The sequence below is a fragment of the Stegostoma tigrinum genome, chromosome 13 (genome assembly GCF_030684315.1).
Source record: "Stegostoma tigrinum isolate sSteTig4 chromosome 13, sSteTig4.hap1, whole genome shotgun sequence".
NCBI lineage: Eukaryota > Metazoa > Chordata > Chondrichthyes > Orectolobiformes > Stegostomatidae > Stegostoma > Stegostoma tigrinum.
In genome coordinates this window covers 11,493,151-11,509,918 of record NC_081366.1, presented here as the reverse complement: position 1 = coordinate 11,509,918, position 16,768 = coordinate 11,493,151, and the positions used below count along the sequence as shown (strand labels likewise).

The window sequence follows — 16,768 nt, the reverse complement described above, 5'->3', positions numbered from 1 at the left end:
TGCTAGCTGCCATAATTCAAGATCACACATCCTCAGATCATTAGGCAGAGCCTTCACATTAGTCATGACCACTTTGAGACACCTCAGTGTTTGGTATATGGCACTCTTGTTACTAAGTTTTCTCTCATAAGGAGTACAGGCTTTGCCAAACAATGAAAAGGTTAAATAAAAATTATCACTGAATTGGCAGAAGATTATCTGCCTGGATGTCCATTAGACAATACAGCAAGTCTATGCAGATCAATCTAATTACTGCCAATCCCATATTTCCCCACCCCCCCCCCCAAAGCCACAGGATGAAAGGCTGTAAACCCTTCTTCAAACATTAAAAGTCACTTCACTACCATGCTAACCATTCAAAAGAATGTGTTAACGTCTTCAAATTGCCCAAGTCAACTTTGACCCCCCAGTAAATAATTCAGAGCTTCTCTTTTTAAAATGCAGCTTTTATTGCAGGGAATAACAAAGTACAGATTAACATTTAACACTAATTTAAAGTGCTTTCCAGGGAGGACAGATGTTCTGAAGTGGAACTGTTGCTTATATAGCACAAGTCATATGGTGCAAATGGGGGATGAAAAAGATTTAGAAGCTCAAATTTTTAAAGACAGTACACTTTCACTTCCAATACTTGGGCAAAAATATCAGCAGTCCTCCTTTTAGTTATTGCCAATTCTCTTCCCTTCACTTTGTATTTGACTGGATGGTAATACCTCAGATTCCAAGCAGAGATTTTAGATTTTTCCCACATTACTGCTGACAAGTGGAGATTGGCAGGCTTACTAGGCACTAACTCCTGCCAGTTGCAGTGGAGTCATGTTTTGTGGTTAACAATTTTAACATCTGGTGTTCAGTCTGTGGTCCCTATCGAGACTGCAACTTATATATTGTTAACATCTTAGCCACTTGTTTCACCCCACTGCAGCTTTCTATGTAGTCCTTTGGGCTGTATTAGTGAAGCAATTACCTGATCTTCATCTTCCCCCACTTAATTTTTTTTGGTCCCAACTACTCATTCATTAGGAGAATCTAATTTTGTTTCTTTCCACTGAAAAAGTGCTCAGCTCAAGCATAGGTTAGTGGTGAATAAAAAGACCCTGCACTAACACCATGAACAGCAACTTTCATCAATTGTAGGGATGTATGCAATAGAAGCCCCAAGAGGGGGGGAAAGAGAAATAGACCCAGTATTTAAAAGCAAACGCTAAATACAGTATATTAAGAATATTAGTGAAGTAACCCCTACTCAGTTCAAATGTGTGTGGAGGATTTTATGAACCAGAGTGAGTTAAAAAAGGTGACAATGCAAATTAAGGTCCAAAACAAAACTGGGAATTCTTTCCCAACCCTGGGAAAATACAGATGTGAGGTCAGATAGGGACCACCGAGAACCTGCACAGCCCTTAGAGCGTTCTAAAATAAAAAATAACATTTTACAGAAAGTGCAATTAAGAGATTATAATTAATTGGGAAAAGCAGCAATCCGATAATATTGAAGCAGAAAATATCCATCAACAAACTTTTTTTTTTTCTTTTTGCAAAGTGATTTATTGGCGAGCCGGCCCTTTTGCAGGTTGCATCGCATCGAGCGCTGCTCCAATGTCACACTGCTTGGTTTGCAAGAGCCGAGTCAACCAACCTCCCTCATCATGGAATCCCATGGACAGCATTTGAGATAGGGCTTCTATCAGACGTGGCTCTGCATCTAGAAGAAAAAAAAAATTCTCATGATAACCAAAACAAGACACTACAAGCATTGGTTCAAGTTTAAAGAAAAATGCAGATGTTCATAGGACAGCTAAATATCTATACAAAAAAACCAAATAGTTCAGATTTCTAGCACGTACAGTTCAAGTGAAAATAGAAAATTGACGTAGTGTAACAATATTTTTATTCAAGAGGAGGTGGGAGCAGAGGGGTGGTCTGTAATAGGGTGGACAGACGAGATTAAGGCCTTTTGTTATTCAATGATGCATCAGGCAAAGAGTGGAAATAAAAAGATTAAAAATGAAATAAGCAAGGGACAGCATAGCCAAGAGGTATTAATTGCTGGACTATTAACCCGTAGACCCAAGTAATGTACTGGACACTGGTTCAAATCCCACCATTGCAAATGGAACTTGAATCCATTAGAAAAAAAAACCGAATTAGGAGTTTAATGATGATTTGTCAGTAAAATCCATATGGTTTACTAATCTATTTCAGTTACCACCTGGTCTAGATCCACTTAATTAGGACCTTCAAGTTAGGACAGAATTCCCAGGCATATGACTGGACTAAAATATCAAAAGGACATGGAATCAAAGTTCAAGAATCCAACCCCACCATGGACCTCAAAGACAAAATGTAAGAGCAAAATGTAGATCATGAACCAGATGCAGGGCAGCATTGCTGCCTCACAGCACCAGGGACCCGGGTTCAACTCCACTCTCCGGCAAGCGTGTGAAGTTTGCACATTCTTCCAGTGTGTGGGTTTCTGCCGGTTGCTCTAGTTTCCTCTCACAGACGAAAGATGCCGAAGTTAGGTGGATTGGCAAGGCTAAAATTACCCAGAGTGTTCAGGGATGCATGTGTTTTAAAAAGAAAAAAAAAGAAAGAGAGAGAGAGAGAGTGTTAGCCATAGGAAATGGTTACAGGGAAAAGGATAGGGGTATGGGTCTGGATGGGATGCTCTTCAGAAGGTCGGTCTGGACTTGGGCCAAAAACAGCCTGTTTTCACATGGTGGAGATTCTATGGAGACAGTTTCTGTTTTTCTCTTCACATTCTAAATCAGAGCTACTAAATATTTGCAGTATTTTCTACTGACTTCAAAGAACTGCCTGATTCTTAAAACCCTCCACTTACCCTGTGGAAGATGAGGGTACAGAGCTGCTTCTCTCAATCCAGTGGGCCCCAGGTCATAGGAACAAGAATCTCGTTGGTGGATTAAGGGTTGCCCTTCCTCATGTTCCTGCAAATTAAGTTGCTCCATCGACTGCAGTTCACCAGTTGATGGATCGACCCCTTTGTCCGAGAGATGAGTCCATTCCTCTTCAATATTACTGTCAACACTGGGAGTCTGTGGGAAATTACAGGAATTTTTAAAGTAACATTTTACATTTAAAGCAGATGTTATTAAATTTACAAACTTTTAAAAATTAACTTCCTAACTCTTAAATAAAGACTTTTAAAAAAAACCATTAATTTAGCACCTGGACTGAAACAGTTATCAAGTTTATCATGCTTTCATATTAGGTCAACTTGGGCATCATTAGGATACCACCCTAACCCCAGAAAGGCATCTGGGTTGGACTTGGAAGAGTGTAGATTTTATTGGCTTTATCAAAAAAAAGTGGCCCAAATGCTCCTTTTGGTTATCAGTGTTCTTGAAAATAGAACTGCCAATCTAGATCAGAGAGAGGTAAAATGAGAGAAATAAAATAGCATTTATGCTGCAACTTTCATGACATTGGGACTAAAGCCCTTCACATCCAAAGTTTCTTTTTTCAAAAAAAAAGACAGCTTTTCTTGTAAAGACTGCATAAAAGCAGCAATGAGACGATGGTCAATTTTTTAAGAATGTGATGATCTGTTGTGAACTAACTATTGGCCCAACATGGGTTTTCAGTTTGCCTAATTTCATCATTCAAGATATGCTCAATTTTCCTTTTAAATTGAGTATATGTATGGCACCTTCAGACCTCAAGAACCAGAGCCAATTTTTCTTATTTGTTCATGGGACATGGGCCTCACTTGCTAGGGCAGCATTTATTACCCATTTCTAAGTGCCCATGGGGAGTTAAAAGGCAATCACATTACTGTGGGTCTGGAGTCACAAGTTGGTCAAATGTAATAAGGATGGCAGATTTCTCTCGGACTACTGTTAGAACATTGTATAATGTTGGAATTAAGGAGTTTAGGGCTGTCTTTTGCTGTTACAACCACAACAGCAGCAAAGAGGTTTAGGCAGATCTTGAGTGATCTTGTCAGGAAGGACATTGCATATCTGGATAACATTACACAAGTTCCATTTTTTCTGCTGGCCTCTGGAGTGAAAAGAAATGAAGGGGAACATCTATAATCAGGGATGGGAGTATGTTACAGTGTGTTTGAGCCTTTTAAGAAAGTGGATTGTGGAACAATGGGCATCTATTATATTATTACAGTGATGAGCCATGTGAAACAGCTACCACTGTTCAAAAGCCACACTGTAAAACTCTGCAGGGTCTATGTTTGTTTTCTAATAGATGGACATTTTTGGCTGTGAATTTCTGCACTATGGAACAGGAAATGCAGGTTATAGTACTAGTCATTGTTTCTCACCCAACTCTTATCCTCCTACAAGAGTGGTTACCTACTACCACATCTTTGCCATTCTCCAGAGATATGACTCCCAACCTTGCCAGCAACACCATATTTCAAGAATAAATATTAAAGATATCCTCAACCTGAAGATATGGAAGTTTAAAAATCTGTGGGTTTATTTTAAATACCAAGTGAAGTCACTTCCTTTACCTTGTTTTGGGATGCACTGTTTGGGGCGAAGGTCTCGAAGGAACCCTGATTTGTGGCAGTCTGATCCACGTCCATGGCTGCAGTCTCAGTCTGCTCCTGATTGGAGCTAGGAGTTGTTCTGGTCTTGGTCTTGTCAATAGATGATGCACCAGAATGTGCATCGTCACTTGTGGAGCTGGGCTGACTTTCCATGGGGCACCTAGTAGCTTTAAAACGCTGGCCCCTGTGCTCCACATCAATGTCAACATCAATACCTGCAATACAAAGATCAGTTTCTGAGTTGCACGTTTTTAAAATAAATACGTCAATCTTGCAAGCACCAGAGACAGTATAAAAGTGATTTACTGAAACAGAATAGAGATGTTGCCTCCATAAGAAAATATTAGATTAGGGGTACAGAAAGCAGAGGGGTGATCGTAATCTTTAGGATGAATGGGTTTGATGGGATAGATGTAGACAAAACGTTTCCTTTTGTGAAGAAGACCAGAAGTATGTGCCATGAATAAAAAAGGAAATAAATCAAGGCTGGTATCTAGTCACCCACCCAGCTTCCTCAGAGATTGGAGGGTGCGGGGGGGTGGGGGAAGTGAAGAAAGAAAGAGAAATGCTGTTAATTTGGTCCAGTCAGGGAACTCATTCTATGGGAGGTCCCACCTGGCTGACCTCCTTGTAGAAAGATATGTGAACTCTGCACAAAAAAAAGGGGGAGGTCCTTGGGTTGTGGTCCTGAATTTTCATCTTGGTATTACCAGTGGCAGATTGCCATTGCCTTTCCCTCTTGGGACAGGGTGAGAAGGCAGAAGTCTATCCCATCCAGAGCTTGAATCAAAACATGCTGAATGATACTTTGTTACCAATAAATCCAAGAGAACCTCTTTACCAAGAGAATGGTGAACCCGCCAGAGGGTTGATACGAATAGCATACTGCAGTTACGGTTATCCCATTCCCACAAGAGGAGATATATAAAATAGAATGCACTGGTAGGATTAAATGTAGATGGCAACTTGTTTTTTTTACAGAAACGAAGTAGACTGTTTTGATGCTAACAGTAATTGATGAAAACAGGTTTTAAATAAAAACATGCTCAGGCATGTTGTATCTACTGACAATACCCAAGAGCTCCACATCAGGTGAAATGCTCCTGAGGATTTTCCTGCTCCTGTTCCAAGGTGTTTTATTTTTTCGCCAGAGGAAATAGTTATAGATCAATAACTGCAGAGAGAGTGCTATCCAAGTTACAAGTCTGTTTACAAGAATGAGCTCGCAAGCTCGTGTTACAGCTATGACCCCCATGTTGCAAGATGTTTGTCACCATTTAAAGACAAACTGCTCCCTCATCAGGCTAACTAAGTGTTCAGAGCACAGCTAGTGTTCAGAGGGTCCATTCACACAAACCACAAAAGAGGTTCTAAAACCAAGAGACGAGATAGAACCAGAAATTTCTAAACTTACCCAATGGACTGAGCATTGCAGCCACATTTCGTCCCACATTCTTCAGATAGGCCACATTCTGATCTTGTTTCTGACTCCCAGAACCTGCTGCTGTTGCAAAAAAAAACTCAGCTATAGCAGACATTCATCACCATGCCATAAAATCTTTTCAGAATTGCTGAACAGAAACTAAGCAGATGATCACAGGGAAATAAAAACATTTTTCCATCCCTGACCCACACTGAGTGGTGATGTGAAAAATCTTCGAATAAGTCAATACTCTACTTGCAGAAAGAATCTAATTTGGACTGAGAAATCAGCTTCAAAAGGCCACTTTAAATTAACCAAAAAAAAATGTTCCTCATCTTCCATCTGGTTCTTTTGCCAATTATCCTGAAACTGTGCCGTCTGGTTACCGACCTTCTCAGTTTCTCAAGTCAAAACCGTAGAACTTTGAACACCTCTGGTCAAATGTCTCCTTGGTCTGATCCAAAATGTAATCTCAGTCTTTCCATATAATTTGTGCACTTCATCCCTGGTAAAGCCAGCTGCAGTACCTGTAGCGGTTTTTTTTTTAAAAAAAGTGCTTCTGCACTGTACCTTTTCTATAGTTGGGCACAGTTCCTCAGGTACGAAGGAGACTGATTACCTGGAAGTCTGCACCTTGTTTAAAAACAACAAACAACAACCACCTACCTTGCTCAGCTGGAGGAGCCTTTGCAGCAGCTGGCTGCCGTCTACCAGAGCAAGCTGCAGCCTGAGCGAAGGATTCTTGCTGCGCCATAGCCCAGTGGCACAGACCTCCATTTCTCTTCTTGTGGTGCCACATCCCTCGGGGAAACCGCTGCTTGGAACATAAGGAATCAAGTGAGTGCGATTATTCTTTAAAAAAAAATCAGCAACTGTATTATCTGATGGAAGAGGATTAACATATAACCAGCCTTTGTGACTCAATTCATAATTAAACACAACAGGAAACAGTAGCATATGAATCTGCAGTTAAGTGACAAGAAGAAGAAAATGTTTCCTCAGAACATTACATGAATGGTCTGACTTTTTTGCTAATTATTTGAAAAATCAGTGTCTGGTTACCAGCAGTTACCCTGAAAGGCCTAGGAAGATTAGATCACAATATTTGATTTAAGAAAGGTGGTAAGGAAAAACTAGGGAGCTATAGACTGGCAAGCCTGGCATTGCTGGTGGCAGGTTTTTGGAAGGAATCCTGAGGATCAGGATCACATACACTTACAAAGGCAAGGACTTATTAGGGATAGTCAACACGGTTTCATGCCTGGGGAAACCATATCTCTAACTTGATTCAGTTTTTTTTGAAGTAGTAATAAGAGGACTGAAGAGGGCAGAACAGTGGAGGTGACCTACATGGACTTCAGTAAGGCATTCAAAATTCTTCATGGTACATTGGTTAGCAAGGTTAGATCACACCGAATACAGGGAGAACTAGCCATTTGGCTACAGAACTATTCGAAGGTAGAGACTGGGGGGTGATGGTGGAGGGTTGCTTTTCAAGACTGCAGGTCTGTGACCACAAGGATCCATCGCTTTTCATCCTATATGCAAGTGATTTGGATGAGAACATAGGAGATACGATTAATAAGTTTGCAGATGACACCAAAATTGTAGTTGAAGTGGACAGTGAAGAAGGTTACCTCCAACTACAGTGGGATCTTGATCAAATGGACCAAAGAGTGGCAGATGGAGTTTAATTTAGGTAAACGTGAGGCACTGCATTTTGGAAAGGCAGTTCAAGGCAGGACTTACACACTTAAATGGTAAAGTTCCTGGGGAGTGTTATTGAACAAAGACACCTTGAAGCGTAGGCTCATAGTTGCTTGAAAGTGGAGTCACCGGTAGATGAGATCGTGATGCAGGCACTTTGTATGCTTGCCTTTATTAGCAAGTGAATCGAGTATAGCAGTTGGAGGTCATGTTGTGGTTGTACAGGACATTAGTTAGGCCACTTTTGGAATACTGCATGCAATTCTAGTGTCCTTGCAATAGGAAGGATGTTGTGAAACTTGAAAGTGTTCAGAAGATTTACAAGGATGTTGCCAGGGCTGGAGGTTTTGATCTATAGGGAGAGAAGCTGAATAGACTGGGACTATTTTCCCTGCAACGTCAAAGGCCAAGAAGTGACCTTGTAGAGATTCATAAAATCACAAGGGGAAATGGACAGGGTAAATAGGCAAAGTCTTTTCCCTCAGGTGGGCAAATCCAAAACCAAAAAGCATAGGTTTAGAGAGAGAGAGAGAGAGAGAGAGAGGAAAGATTTAATATAGAAAGGACCCAGGAGGCAACTTTTTCCACTCAAAAAGGTGGTGTGTGCATGGAACAGCTGAAGTGGAGGAGGCCATTGCAATTAGAACATTTAAAAAGGCATCTGGATGGATATAGGAATAGGAAGGGTTTAAGAGGGAAATGGGCCCATTGGGCCCACAGATTTATTTATGATATCTGATTGGCATAGACAAGTTAGACCAAAGGGTCTGTTTCTGTTCTGTACACGTTTATGATTCTATGACCACACCTGAGTTCTGCATGCATTTTTTTTGTTCTCCTTACCGGAAGAGGAATGCTGTTTGCATTCTCTGATGAAGAGACATTCATCAGTTTAGGCCCATACGCCAGTGTTTAGATGAACAAGGGAGCATTGACAATGTAGACATAGGGTGTTTCAGGTCATAGTTTAAAGATAAAACGGTATCAGATTTCAAACAGGGATGAGGAGAAATTCTCACTGTCAAAAGGGGCACGAATCTGTGAAATTCAATACTTCAGAATACGGCATTAAAGGTTTGGATCATCCTCAACTCAGCTTCGCTTTTCTGGATACGGCAGATGTTAGGGCACCAAAAAATTTAAAAGGAGATAGACTGATCTTAAAATAGTAGTGAGTTGGAAGACGATAGGAAGCAGGCAGAAAAGCAGGGTTGAACCCAAGATGAGAACAACCATGATCAAGTGAAGCAGGCTTGAGGAGCTAAATTGCCCACTCCTTTTACTTCTTATGTTGTCTTTATGGGAGAAGAAGACAAATTTAATTTTTAATACAACAGAGTTAGAATGATCTGGAATGTAGTACCCAAACAGACAGAGTGGATTCAACTGTTAAATCAAGCAATTGGATATATATATACACTTAAAACAAGGAAGTCTACAAAGCTATGGGGAGGGGAAAAAAGGGAATGGGACAAACAAGAGTACTTCTGCAAGCCAACACAGATGTTGTCCTGCAAGATTTTATGATTCTCCTTTTCTTCCCAGGCTGTACTACTTATCCAGAAAAGCAAAGCTGGGTTGAAGATGATCCAAAATTTTAATGCTCACCAACAAGGCAGCTTGAAATTACCCAATAAGAAATATTTTCCAGGTACACTGATAGTGGCAATGCTGACTTGCTTCACAAGTCATTTCTGCTCCAACACTGGTGGTTGCTTAATAAGCAAGCAGCCACGTAGTCTCCGAAGAACATTACCACTGCTAACCAATCCTCTCCCACCAGAGTCCATACAAGTAATATGAACAAGGATCTCCCAAAAGAACGATAATTTGAGTAAGTTTACTCATTCTTTAGCCTAAACATTACCAATACCTACCACCATGTAATATTACAGTACAGAGGCAAATGTTATTGGCCTCGAGCCTGTAGCAAGACTTTGAGTGAGCCATTTAATTAGTCCTAAGTTCTTGGCCTTTTCCTCCATCTAAGTTTCTCCTCCTGGCAAAACTACCAATCCAATTCCCTTTATATACAATGTTATTGTTGCTTCCCCTACTTTCTTAGTGCATTTCAGTTCACAACAACTTGCTCTATTGTTTTATTTTAAAAAAGTATTTTTCATCACCACCTTAAAAAGGCTGTCTCTCCGGTTATTGACTCTGCAACAGCAAAGTTTGTCCCTTTTTACTTTAATAAACCCTTTAATTTTTGAGCACCACATTCAAATTTCTTCCTAACCTTCCGTTCCAAGGAAAACAATCCCAATTCTTCCCCCAGCAGTCCTCAAACTGAAGTTTCTCATTGCTGGCACCTTTCAGGAGTTGTTTTCCCCCCCCCACTTTGCACCTGCTTCAAAGGTTTGGACATCCTTCTAAAAAAGGTATCCTGCCCACAACAGCCACCATACTTCAGAGTCCTAAACAGTTTTTATTTTTTAAAAATCACAAAAGAGAAATTAAGCACAAATTTAACCAGTGAAATTACTGTCAACTTTAGAACATCTGGAAGTGTATCTGGTTCAGTTAAAAAGTGATTAGATGGTCTCGGAAGTCAAAAACGTGGTGTGCATGGTGATAATTTGCTTTCAAGAATGTAAGCAGATTTGTGGACATCAAACAAAATCACTCAGAATTTGCTGCAGTTTGAGGACTGGTATGTCCAAGAGATGGTAATTGATGTTGTGGTTTTTGGAAAGAACCATATTTATTTACTAAGTAGACACAGTCTCACCTCAAGTGGATGGAAGAATTGAGGAGTCTGCAGGAGCAGCATCTCGTGCTCGTTGTGGAATCCTTTCCCTTTGCAGCCACCGCATAGGTCATAGTCAGGGCAAACAGTGCACTTGTAACGAGGACCAATCACAGGCCCATTACAGGCATCACAAACAATGTTTGGGTGAACTGCCCCAGTTCCCTTCTCCTGGCCATGTTTGCATTCCTTCTTGTCTAGGGTTGTAAAAAATGGGGGAGAGGGGGAGAAAACGTTTGTCATTGCATGGACAGGCTAGAAAATATTACAATAGGAACACAGTCACATAGCTCCATGATTTAATGTTTACAATTTAGTTTAGAATTAAGGTTTTGTTAGAAACAGCCAGACTGCACCTCTATTGATTTTTAATCAGGGTTGCTAGCAGACAACAAAAGGAACAATTAAATCTCTTTAAACTCACAGAATCTAAAATCCCCAATACGTCACCATGGGTAAGAGTTATAATAACCGTGCTGGGCCAGCCTGAATTAATAAAATCATTAGAATTCAGTTTCAGGACATCTGAAATCTGAATACTGGTCTAAGTGAAAAGGCAACCATTTTGGCATTAAGATTGTCTTAAAAGACCAACTGGCAGTGACATCTTCAAGGGAAGGAAACCAGGCCTCCCAATCAGATTTGGGCCAATAAGCAAATCCATTGTTACACTAATGTGGTTAACTTTAAAATGTTTGTTGCCAATTTCAATCCCCCAACTTTAAGTGCTCAAGCTCCAAAACAAGCCTGGTCATGAACAGGAAACAAAATAATTATAGAAATAAGTCACCCATAATTTATAATAATAATTTAAGGCTGGCCATTAGATAATTGAGAAAGCAACTTCCTGTACAAGTATTCAAAAAGTTGCCAAATCTGAATAAAAGGGTAATGGCCCAAACAAAAAAAAAAGTGGAGCACTGCTTTGGATTCATGATTACTCAGAACTGACAAGTATCTCTTTTGGAAGGGAAGGGAGGCTTGAAAATTGGATTATATATTGTTCATTGTCTAAACTAATTTAGACAACGAAGAGAAATATGATGATATCCCACTCAATTGAATTTTGCAACTTTTAGGAGTAGAGAAATCTTTAACAAATATTTAAGTGACTGACTGGAAGGTAGTATGTTTACATGACACCTTTCGCAACATCACAAGCTGCTTTACGAATTACTTTGAAGAACAGCTGTATTCAATTAACAATAATTTGTTACTAGATTCATTGAGAGTAGTGCTACAATATGTTACAGGTCATGAAAACATTCAGCAAATTCAATTTTAGGAGGAGATGTACAGCCCTCTGCCAATTCCAAGTGCTGCCCATGGATTAAACAGTTTATTATAAACACTAGACTTTGGCACAAAGTCTTTCTTCTACACATATTTACACCCAATGGCAACATGGTATGCAGCTAGTGGACCAATTTTATAAACAGCAACCAGTGGTCTTACCTTTGATGTAGATGCGGAAGGTCCCTTCCTTAAGGAAGGACAAAGCCATCATCAGCTCATCATCACTGGAGAATGCAATCATGTCTCCTTCCTCATCTGAAGAAAAGAACCATATATTCAGCTTGAAGGTTCAACTCAGACTTTAAAGTTAAAGTAACAGGTGTTTAAAACAAACAACAAATCAGGAAGGCATAATGTTAACCTTTATGGCTAGGCAGCAGAAGCAGAGAAAACTCAGGACAATCATGGCTTTGAGAGAGACTATATCTGGAACACAGTATACAGTTTTGTCCACCAAACGAAGGCTTCCTAGGTCAATTCCTGGCATAAGACATTTGTCCCATGAGAACAGACCATGTAGAAGCATCTGTACTTTGGTGGTGAACAAGAGGGAATTTCATTGAAACAAAAAAAAAGAGACAGCTCGATAACAGTAGAGGCAGACAGGTCTTTTTTTTTCCCTTGGCTGGGAACCGAGGGTTATGGTCTCAGGATTAGGACTGCATTCAGGAGAAATGCAGTCAGTCATTGAGGGTTGTGAATCCTTAGAAATCATGTTTGGAGGTTGATTCCAGAGTGAGACGCCAGCACCTAACTCTCACTAGTCACCCATCATTCCTTTACTTGGAAAAAGCTTACACAAAAAACACTAACTCTTCAAAAAAAAGATAAAAGTGTGGAGCTGGATGAACACATCAGGCCAAGCAGCATTTTAGGATCACAAAAGCTGCTGTTTTGGGCCTAGACCCTTCATCAGAAAAAGGGGGATGGGGAGAGGGTTCTGAAGTAAATAGGGAGAGGCGGATTGAAGATGGATAGAGGAGAAGATAGGTGGAGAGGAAAGTCTAGGTGGGGAGGAAGTGAGGGGATAGGTCAGTCCAGGGAAGACTGACAGGTCAAGGAGGTGGAATGAGGTTAGTAGGTAGGAAGTGGAGGTGCAGCTTGAGGTGGGAGGAAGGGATGGGTGAGAGGAAGAACAGGTTAGGGAGGCAGAGACCGGCTGGGCTGGTTTTGGGATGCAGGGTGGGGGGAAGAGGGGAGATTTTGAAGCTGGTGAAGTCCACATTGATACCATTGGGCTGCAGGGTTCCCAAGCGGAATATGAGTTGCTGTTCCTGCAACCTTTGGGTGGCATCATTGTGGCACTGCAGGAGTTCCATGATGGACATGTCATCTAAAGAATGGGAGGGGGAGTTAAAATGGTTCATGACTGGGAGGTGCAGTTGTTTATTGCGAACAGAGCAGAGATGTTCTGCAAAGTGGTCCCCAAGCCTCTGCTTGGTTTCCCCAACGTAGAGGCAGCCACACCGGGTAGAATGGATACAGTATACCACATTGGCAGATGTGCAGGTGAACCTCTGCTTAATATGGAAAGTCAGTCATCTTGGGGCCTGGGATAAGGGCGAGGGAGGAGGTGTGGGGGCAAGTGTAGCATTTCCTGTGGTTGCAGGGGAAGGTGCCGGGTGTGGTGGGGTTGGAGGGCAGTGTGGAGCGAACAAGGGAGTCACGGAGAGAGTGGTCTCTCCAAAAGGCAGAGAAGGGTGGGGATGGAAAAATGTCTTGGGTGGTGGGGTCGGATTGTAAATGGTGGAAGTGTCGGAGGATGATGCATTGTATCCAGAGGTTGGTGGGGTGGTGTGTGAGAACGAGGGGGATCCTCTTTGGGCGGTTGTGGACAGGGCAGGGTGTGACACTACCAGCTGCTAGTTTCCCTCCCCTGCCAAGCCTCAGTATCCTGACTTGGAACTATATTGCTATTCTTTTACTGTGACCGAGTCAAAATCCTGGCACTCCCTCCCTAACAGGACGGTGGAGGTAATTATTGCCAGAGGACTGCAGTAGTTCAAAGCAGCGATACACGCTACCTCCTACTCACGATGGATTAGAGACGAACAGTAAATGCTGCCTTGGTTTGCGATGCCCACATCACACTATAAAAACGGATCAAGTGTACAATATTAACCAGACAGTATAAAATTCACGAATATAAAAATAATTGAAAGTCAGAAATATTCCCGATTGTTCTGAAATAAAAAGGTTTTTTTCGCTACGCCAAACCAAAAAAAGCTCAGCAAGCATCGATCTTATAGAAGTCAATAAAACATAGGTATCAAGGAAGGTGATGCTGGCGTTGAAGAGAGTCTGTTCAGGGAATTTCCGCATTCTACCCTGGTCTTACGGCTGATCGACAGATGGGGCTTTGAAAAAAAAAGAGAGAAACACAAATTTGGCTTGTTTTGTTTTAAAACTGACAGAGGCGGAGAAAACCTAAACCGGTTTTTCCAACCATCTCAATTTTCATCCTATCCAATTGAAAACAAATAGTGGAACTGTACAGCGGTGGCAAACAGCTATATAAAAAAACCCCGCAGAATCGCAAGAGTTGCCTTTTACCGACCAGAATATTAAACTATCATTTAGTTACAAGAGCATGAATTTGGAAAGGACGTAAAAGCAAACAAAACACTATCTGGAAAATTTGGCCACACAGAAGTTAGTTTTAAAGTCTCCCTAGGAGTGGGGCAAGAGTCGAGTGCGATTACCTTTGTAATACATCTGAAAGTTCTCGGACCGAAGAGACTGGAAGACACTAGCCACCTTCTTGTACAAATGCTCGAAGCTAGTGGAGACGCCATGATCGACGGCGAAGCGGCGGATCTCCCGGTTTACTTCGTCTTTCCCCAGCAGGTAAGCCTTCACGTTAAAAGCCATGGCTCGGAATCGCTGAGACGGCGTGCGACTGACTACCTCGTTCAGTTACGACGTGCCGAGTAACTCGATACACTTGTGGCGGAAAAAAAATGCCAATGTCGTCGGTGTCGCAGCAAGAAATTGACACACAATCTCGCAAGTTTCCACTTCTCACCACTCAAAAGCAGACTGTAACCCAAGTGTTCCGTGCCGGCCTTATATACACACTCCCCGCCCCTCGAGCAGCGGCTGTTACTCAGCACAAAGCCTGGCCTTTTCCGTGCTTCATCTACGAGACCAACTCCTCCTGTATACGGAGCTGACGTCGCTTCTGTATTCCTAATGAAGGGGGGATTGCGACCATCGACAAGGATTTGGCGCAGCGCCCTCTGTACAACAGGCTTTTTAATTTAGATTTTATCTAGTACAACAGACTTCGCCTTTCCCTTAGGCTATCCCGTCACCATGGAGATCTGTTCCGAGCACAGTAATATTTATTTCTCAACTTCTTTCGAAGTGGTTACTATTACCTTATTTTGCAGAAATAAAAAAAATCACAGCCTAGGTGGTTGGGTGGGAAAAAATGTTTCTCTTTGTGGGGAGATGCTGACTAGTAATTTCAGACAGTCAGTACAATTTTACAGAAAATGGAATTCGAGAGAAACGTCTTTAACCGGGGTCTGATGAGAATTTAGGCGATTTAGAACCACAAAAAGTAGTTGAGTGCGAAAGAAACAAAATACATGAAAGATGGTGGCTAATAGATGTCTTTTCGCTGGAGGAGGCTGGAGTTCCCTGGGGTCAATGTTGGGACCCTTGCTTTTGCTAATATATTTTATTGACTTAGAATTTGCTGCACGGGTCACAATTTTCAAAATTTGCCAATTATACAAAATTTGGAAACATTGTAAACTGCCAAGCGGAGGCTGTAGAGCTTTTGAAGAACATTGACAAGTTGGTGGAGTGGGAGGGTTGCTGACAGATGAAGTTGTATGCACAAAAGTATGAAGTGATTCATTTTGGTAGGAAGTACATGGAAAGGCAACATAAACTACAGGGTACTATACTAAAGGGGCAGCAGCAGAAGAACTGGGTGTTTATGTCAAAGGTCACATGACAAGTTGAGTGAGCTCCTGCCAAAGCATTCTGTATCCTAGGTTTTATTAATAGGGCTATAGTGTACAAGAGGTTATATTGAACTTGTATAAGACACTAGTTTGGCCTCAGCTGGAGTACTGTTTCCAGTTCTCAGTGTTACATTTTAAGACTGATATAAAGGCATGAAAAGGAGTGCAGAAAGCCTCACAGAAATAGTTCCAGGGATGAGGAACTTCAGTTATGAAGATAGATTGGAACAGTGAGGATTGCTACCCTGGAGAAAGAAGACTTGAGAAGACTGAAGTGTGAAATCTACATCCAGATCTGCCCATGTATTTATTTCCATCTCTGCAACCTTCTCCAAACTTACACTGCACCCCATGGGAGAATTTACTGTTGGAAAGAGCGTCTTAACTGCTGGCTGCCCATTGTCTGTGGTGGTGGAAGCTCCACCAGAATGAAATACCCATCAAACATCTTACTAGTCAGTGCTCAGCTTTCCCAGGGATGTGGTATATCTTGAAACATTAATTGCACCATCCTAGTACTGCCTGCCAACCAGAGGTTGACATTTCTCCATTGACTCACTACAGGTGGCAGCTGCTGCTCGAGGTGCATTTACCAGATACTGGATTGATGAGAGATCCGGGTGGGATGAGTGTCACGGAGAGGGGCTTTCAGTAGAAAGGGCAGATTGGTGAATGTCAGCATGTCACTCTCTTCTTGATGCCAGGGCCCTTGATCAGACATTTGGTATCTCTAAACAAAGGACGCACTCTGGAAATAAGCTTTGCTTACTTGATTCCACACTTGGCTATTCTGCTGTCTACTGCTTGTTGAATATTGAGAGTAATTTGAATAATTGTGTTCAGGCCTGGGCTCATATTTATTTAGAAGAGAATGGAACAAAGTTTAGTGGTTTGATTCCTGAGATGAGTGGGTTATACAATGAGGAGTTAGAGTAGAATACATATATATTCTTGATTTTAGAAGAATTTGAGGTGATAATTGAAATGTATAACAATTTTACTGGTTTTGACCTGGTAAATAGTAAGATGCTATAAAACTCTGGCTGCAGGCTTATCCTAAAGCAAAGTCTCAGGATAAGGAG

At 41.4% G+C, this 16,768-nt stretch overlaps 1 protein-coding gene across 4 annotated transcripts in view; it reads right to left on the bottom strand.

The window, feature by feature from the left end:
• Nucleotides 1-428: 428 nt before the first annotated feature.
• Nucleotides 429-16,768, bottom strand: part of sqstm1 (sequestosome 1) — a 55,779-nt gene continuing 39,439 nt past the window's right edge. For 2 of the 4 annotated variants that reach the window (XM_059650562.1, XM_059650563.1), the window contains 8 exons: nucleotides 14,412-14,652; nucleotides 11,869-11,964; nucleotides 10,396-10,610; nucleotides 6,624-6,771; nucleotides 5,949-6,038; nucleotides 4,496-4,749; nucleotides 2,846-3,059; nucleotides 429-1,705 (listed from right to left, as the gene is read on the bottom strand). In XM_059650562.1, coding sequence (XP_059506545.1) covers nucleotides 1,548-1,705; nucleotides 2,846-3,059; nucleotides 4,496-4,749; nucleotides 5,949-6,038; nucleotides 6,624-6,771; nucleotides 10,396-10,610; nucleotides 11,869-11,964; nucleotides 14,412-14,580 — 1,344 coding nt within the window. In that variant the 5' untranslated portion in view covers nucleotides 14,581-14,652 and the 3' untranslated portion in view covers nucleotides 429-1,547. Of the gene's footprint in view, nucleotides 1,706-2,845; nucleotides 3,060-4,495; nucleotides 4,750-5,948; nucleotides 6,039-6,623; nucleotides 6,772-10,395; nucleotides 10,611-11,868; nucleotides 11,965-14,411; nucleotides 14,892-16,768 lie in introns of those variants that run through there. The other 2 variants (XM_048543529.2, XM_048543528.2) reach the window with 2 other exon arrangements.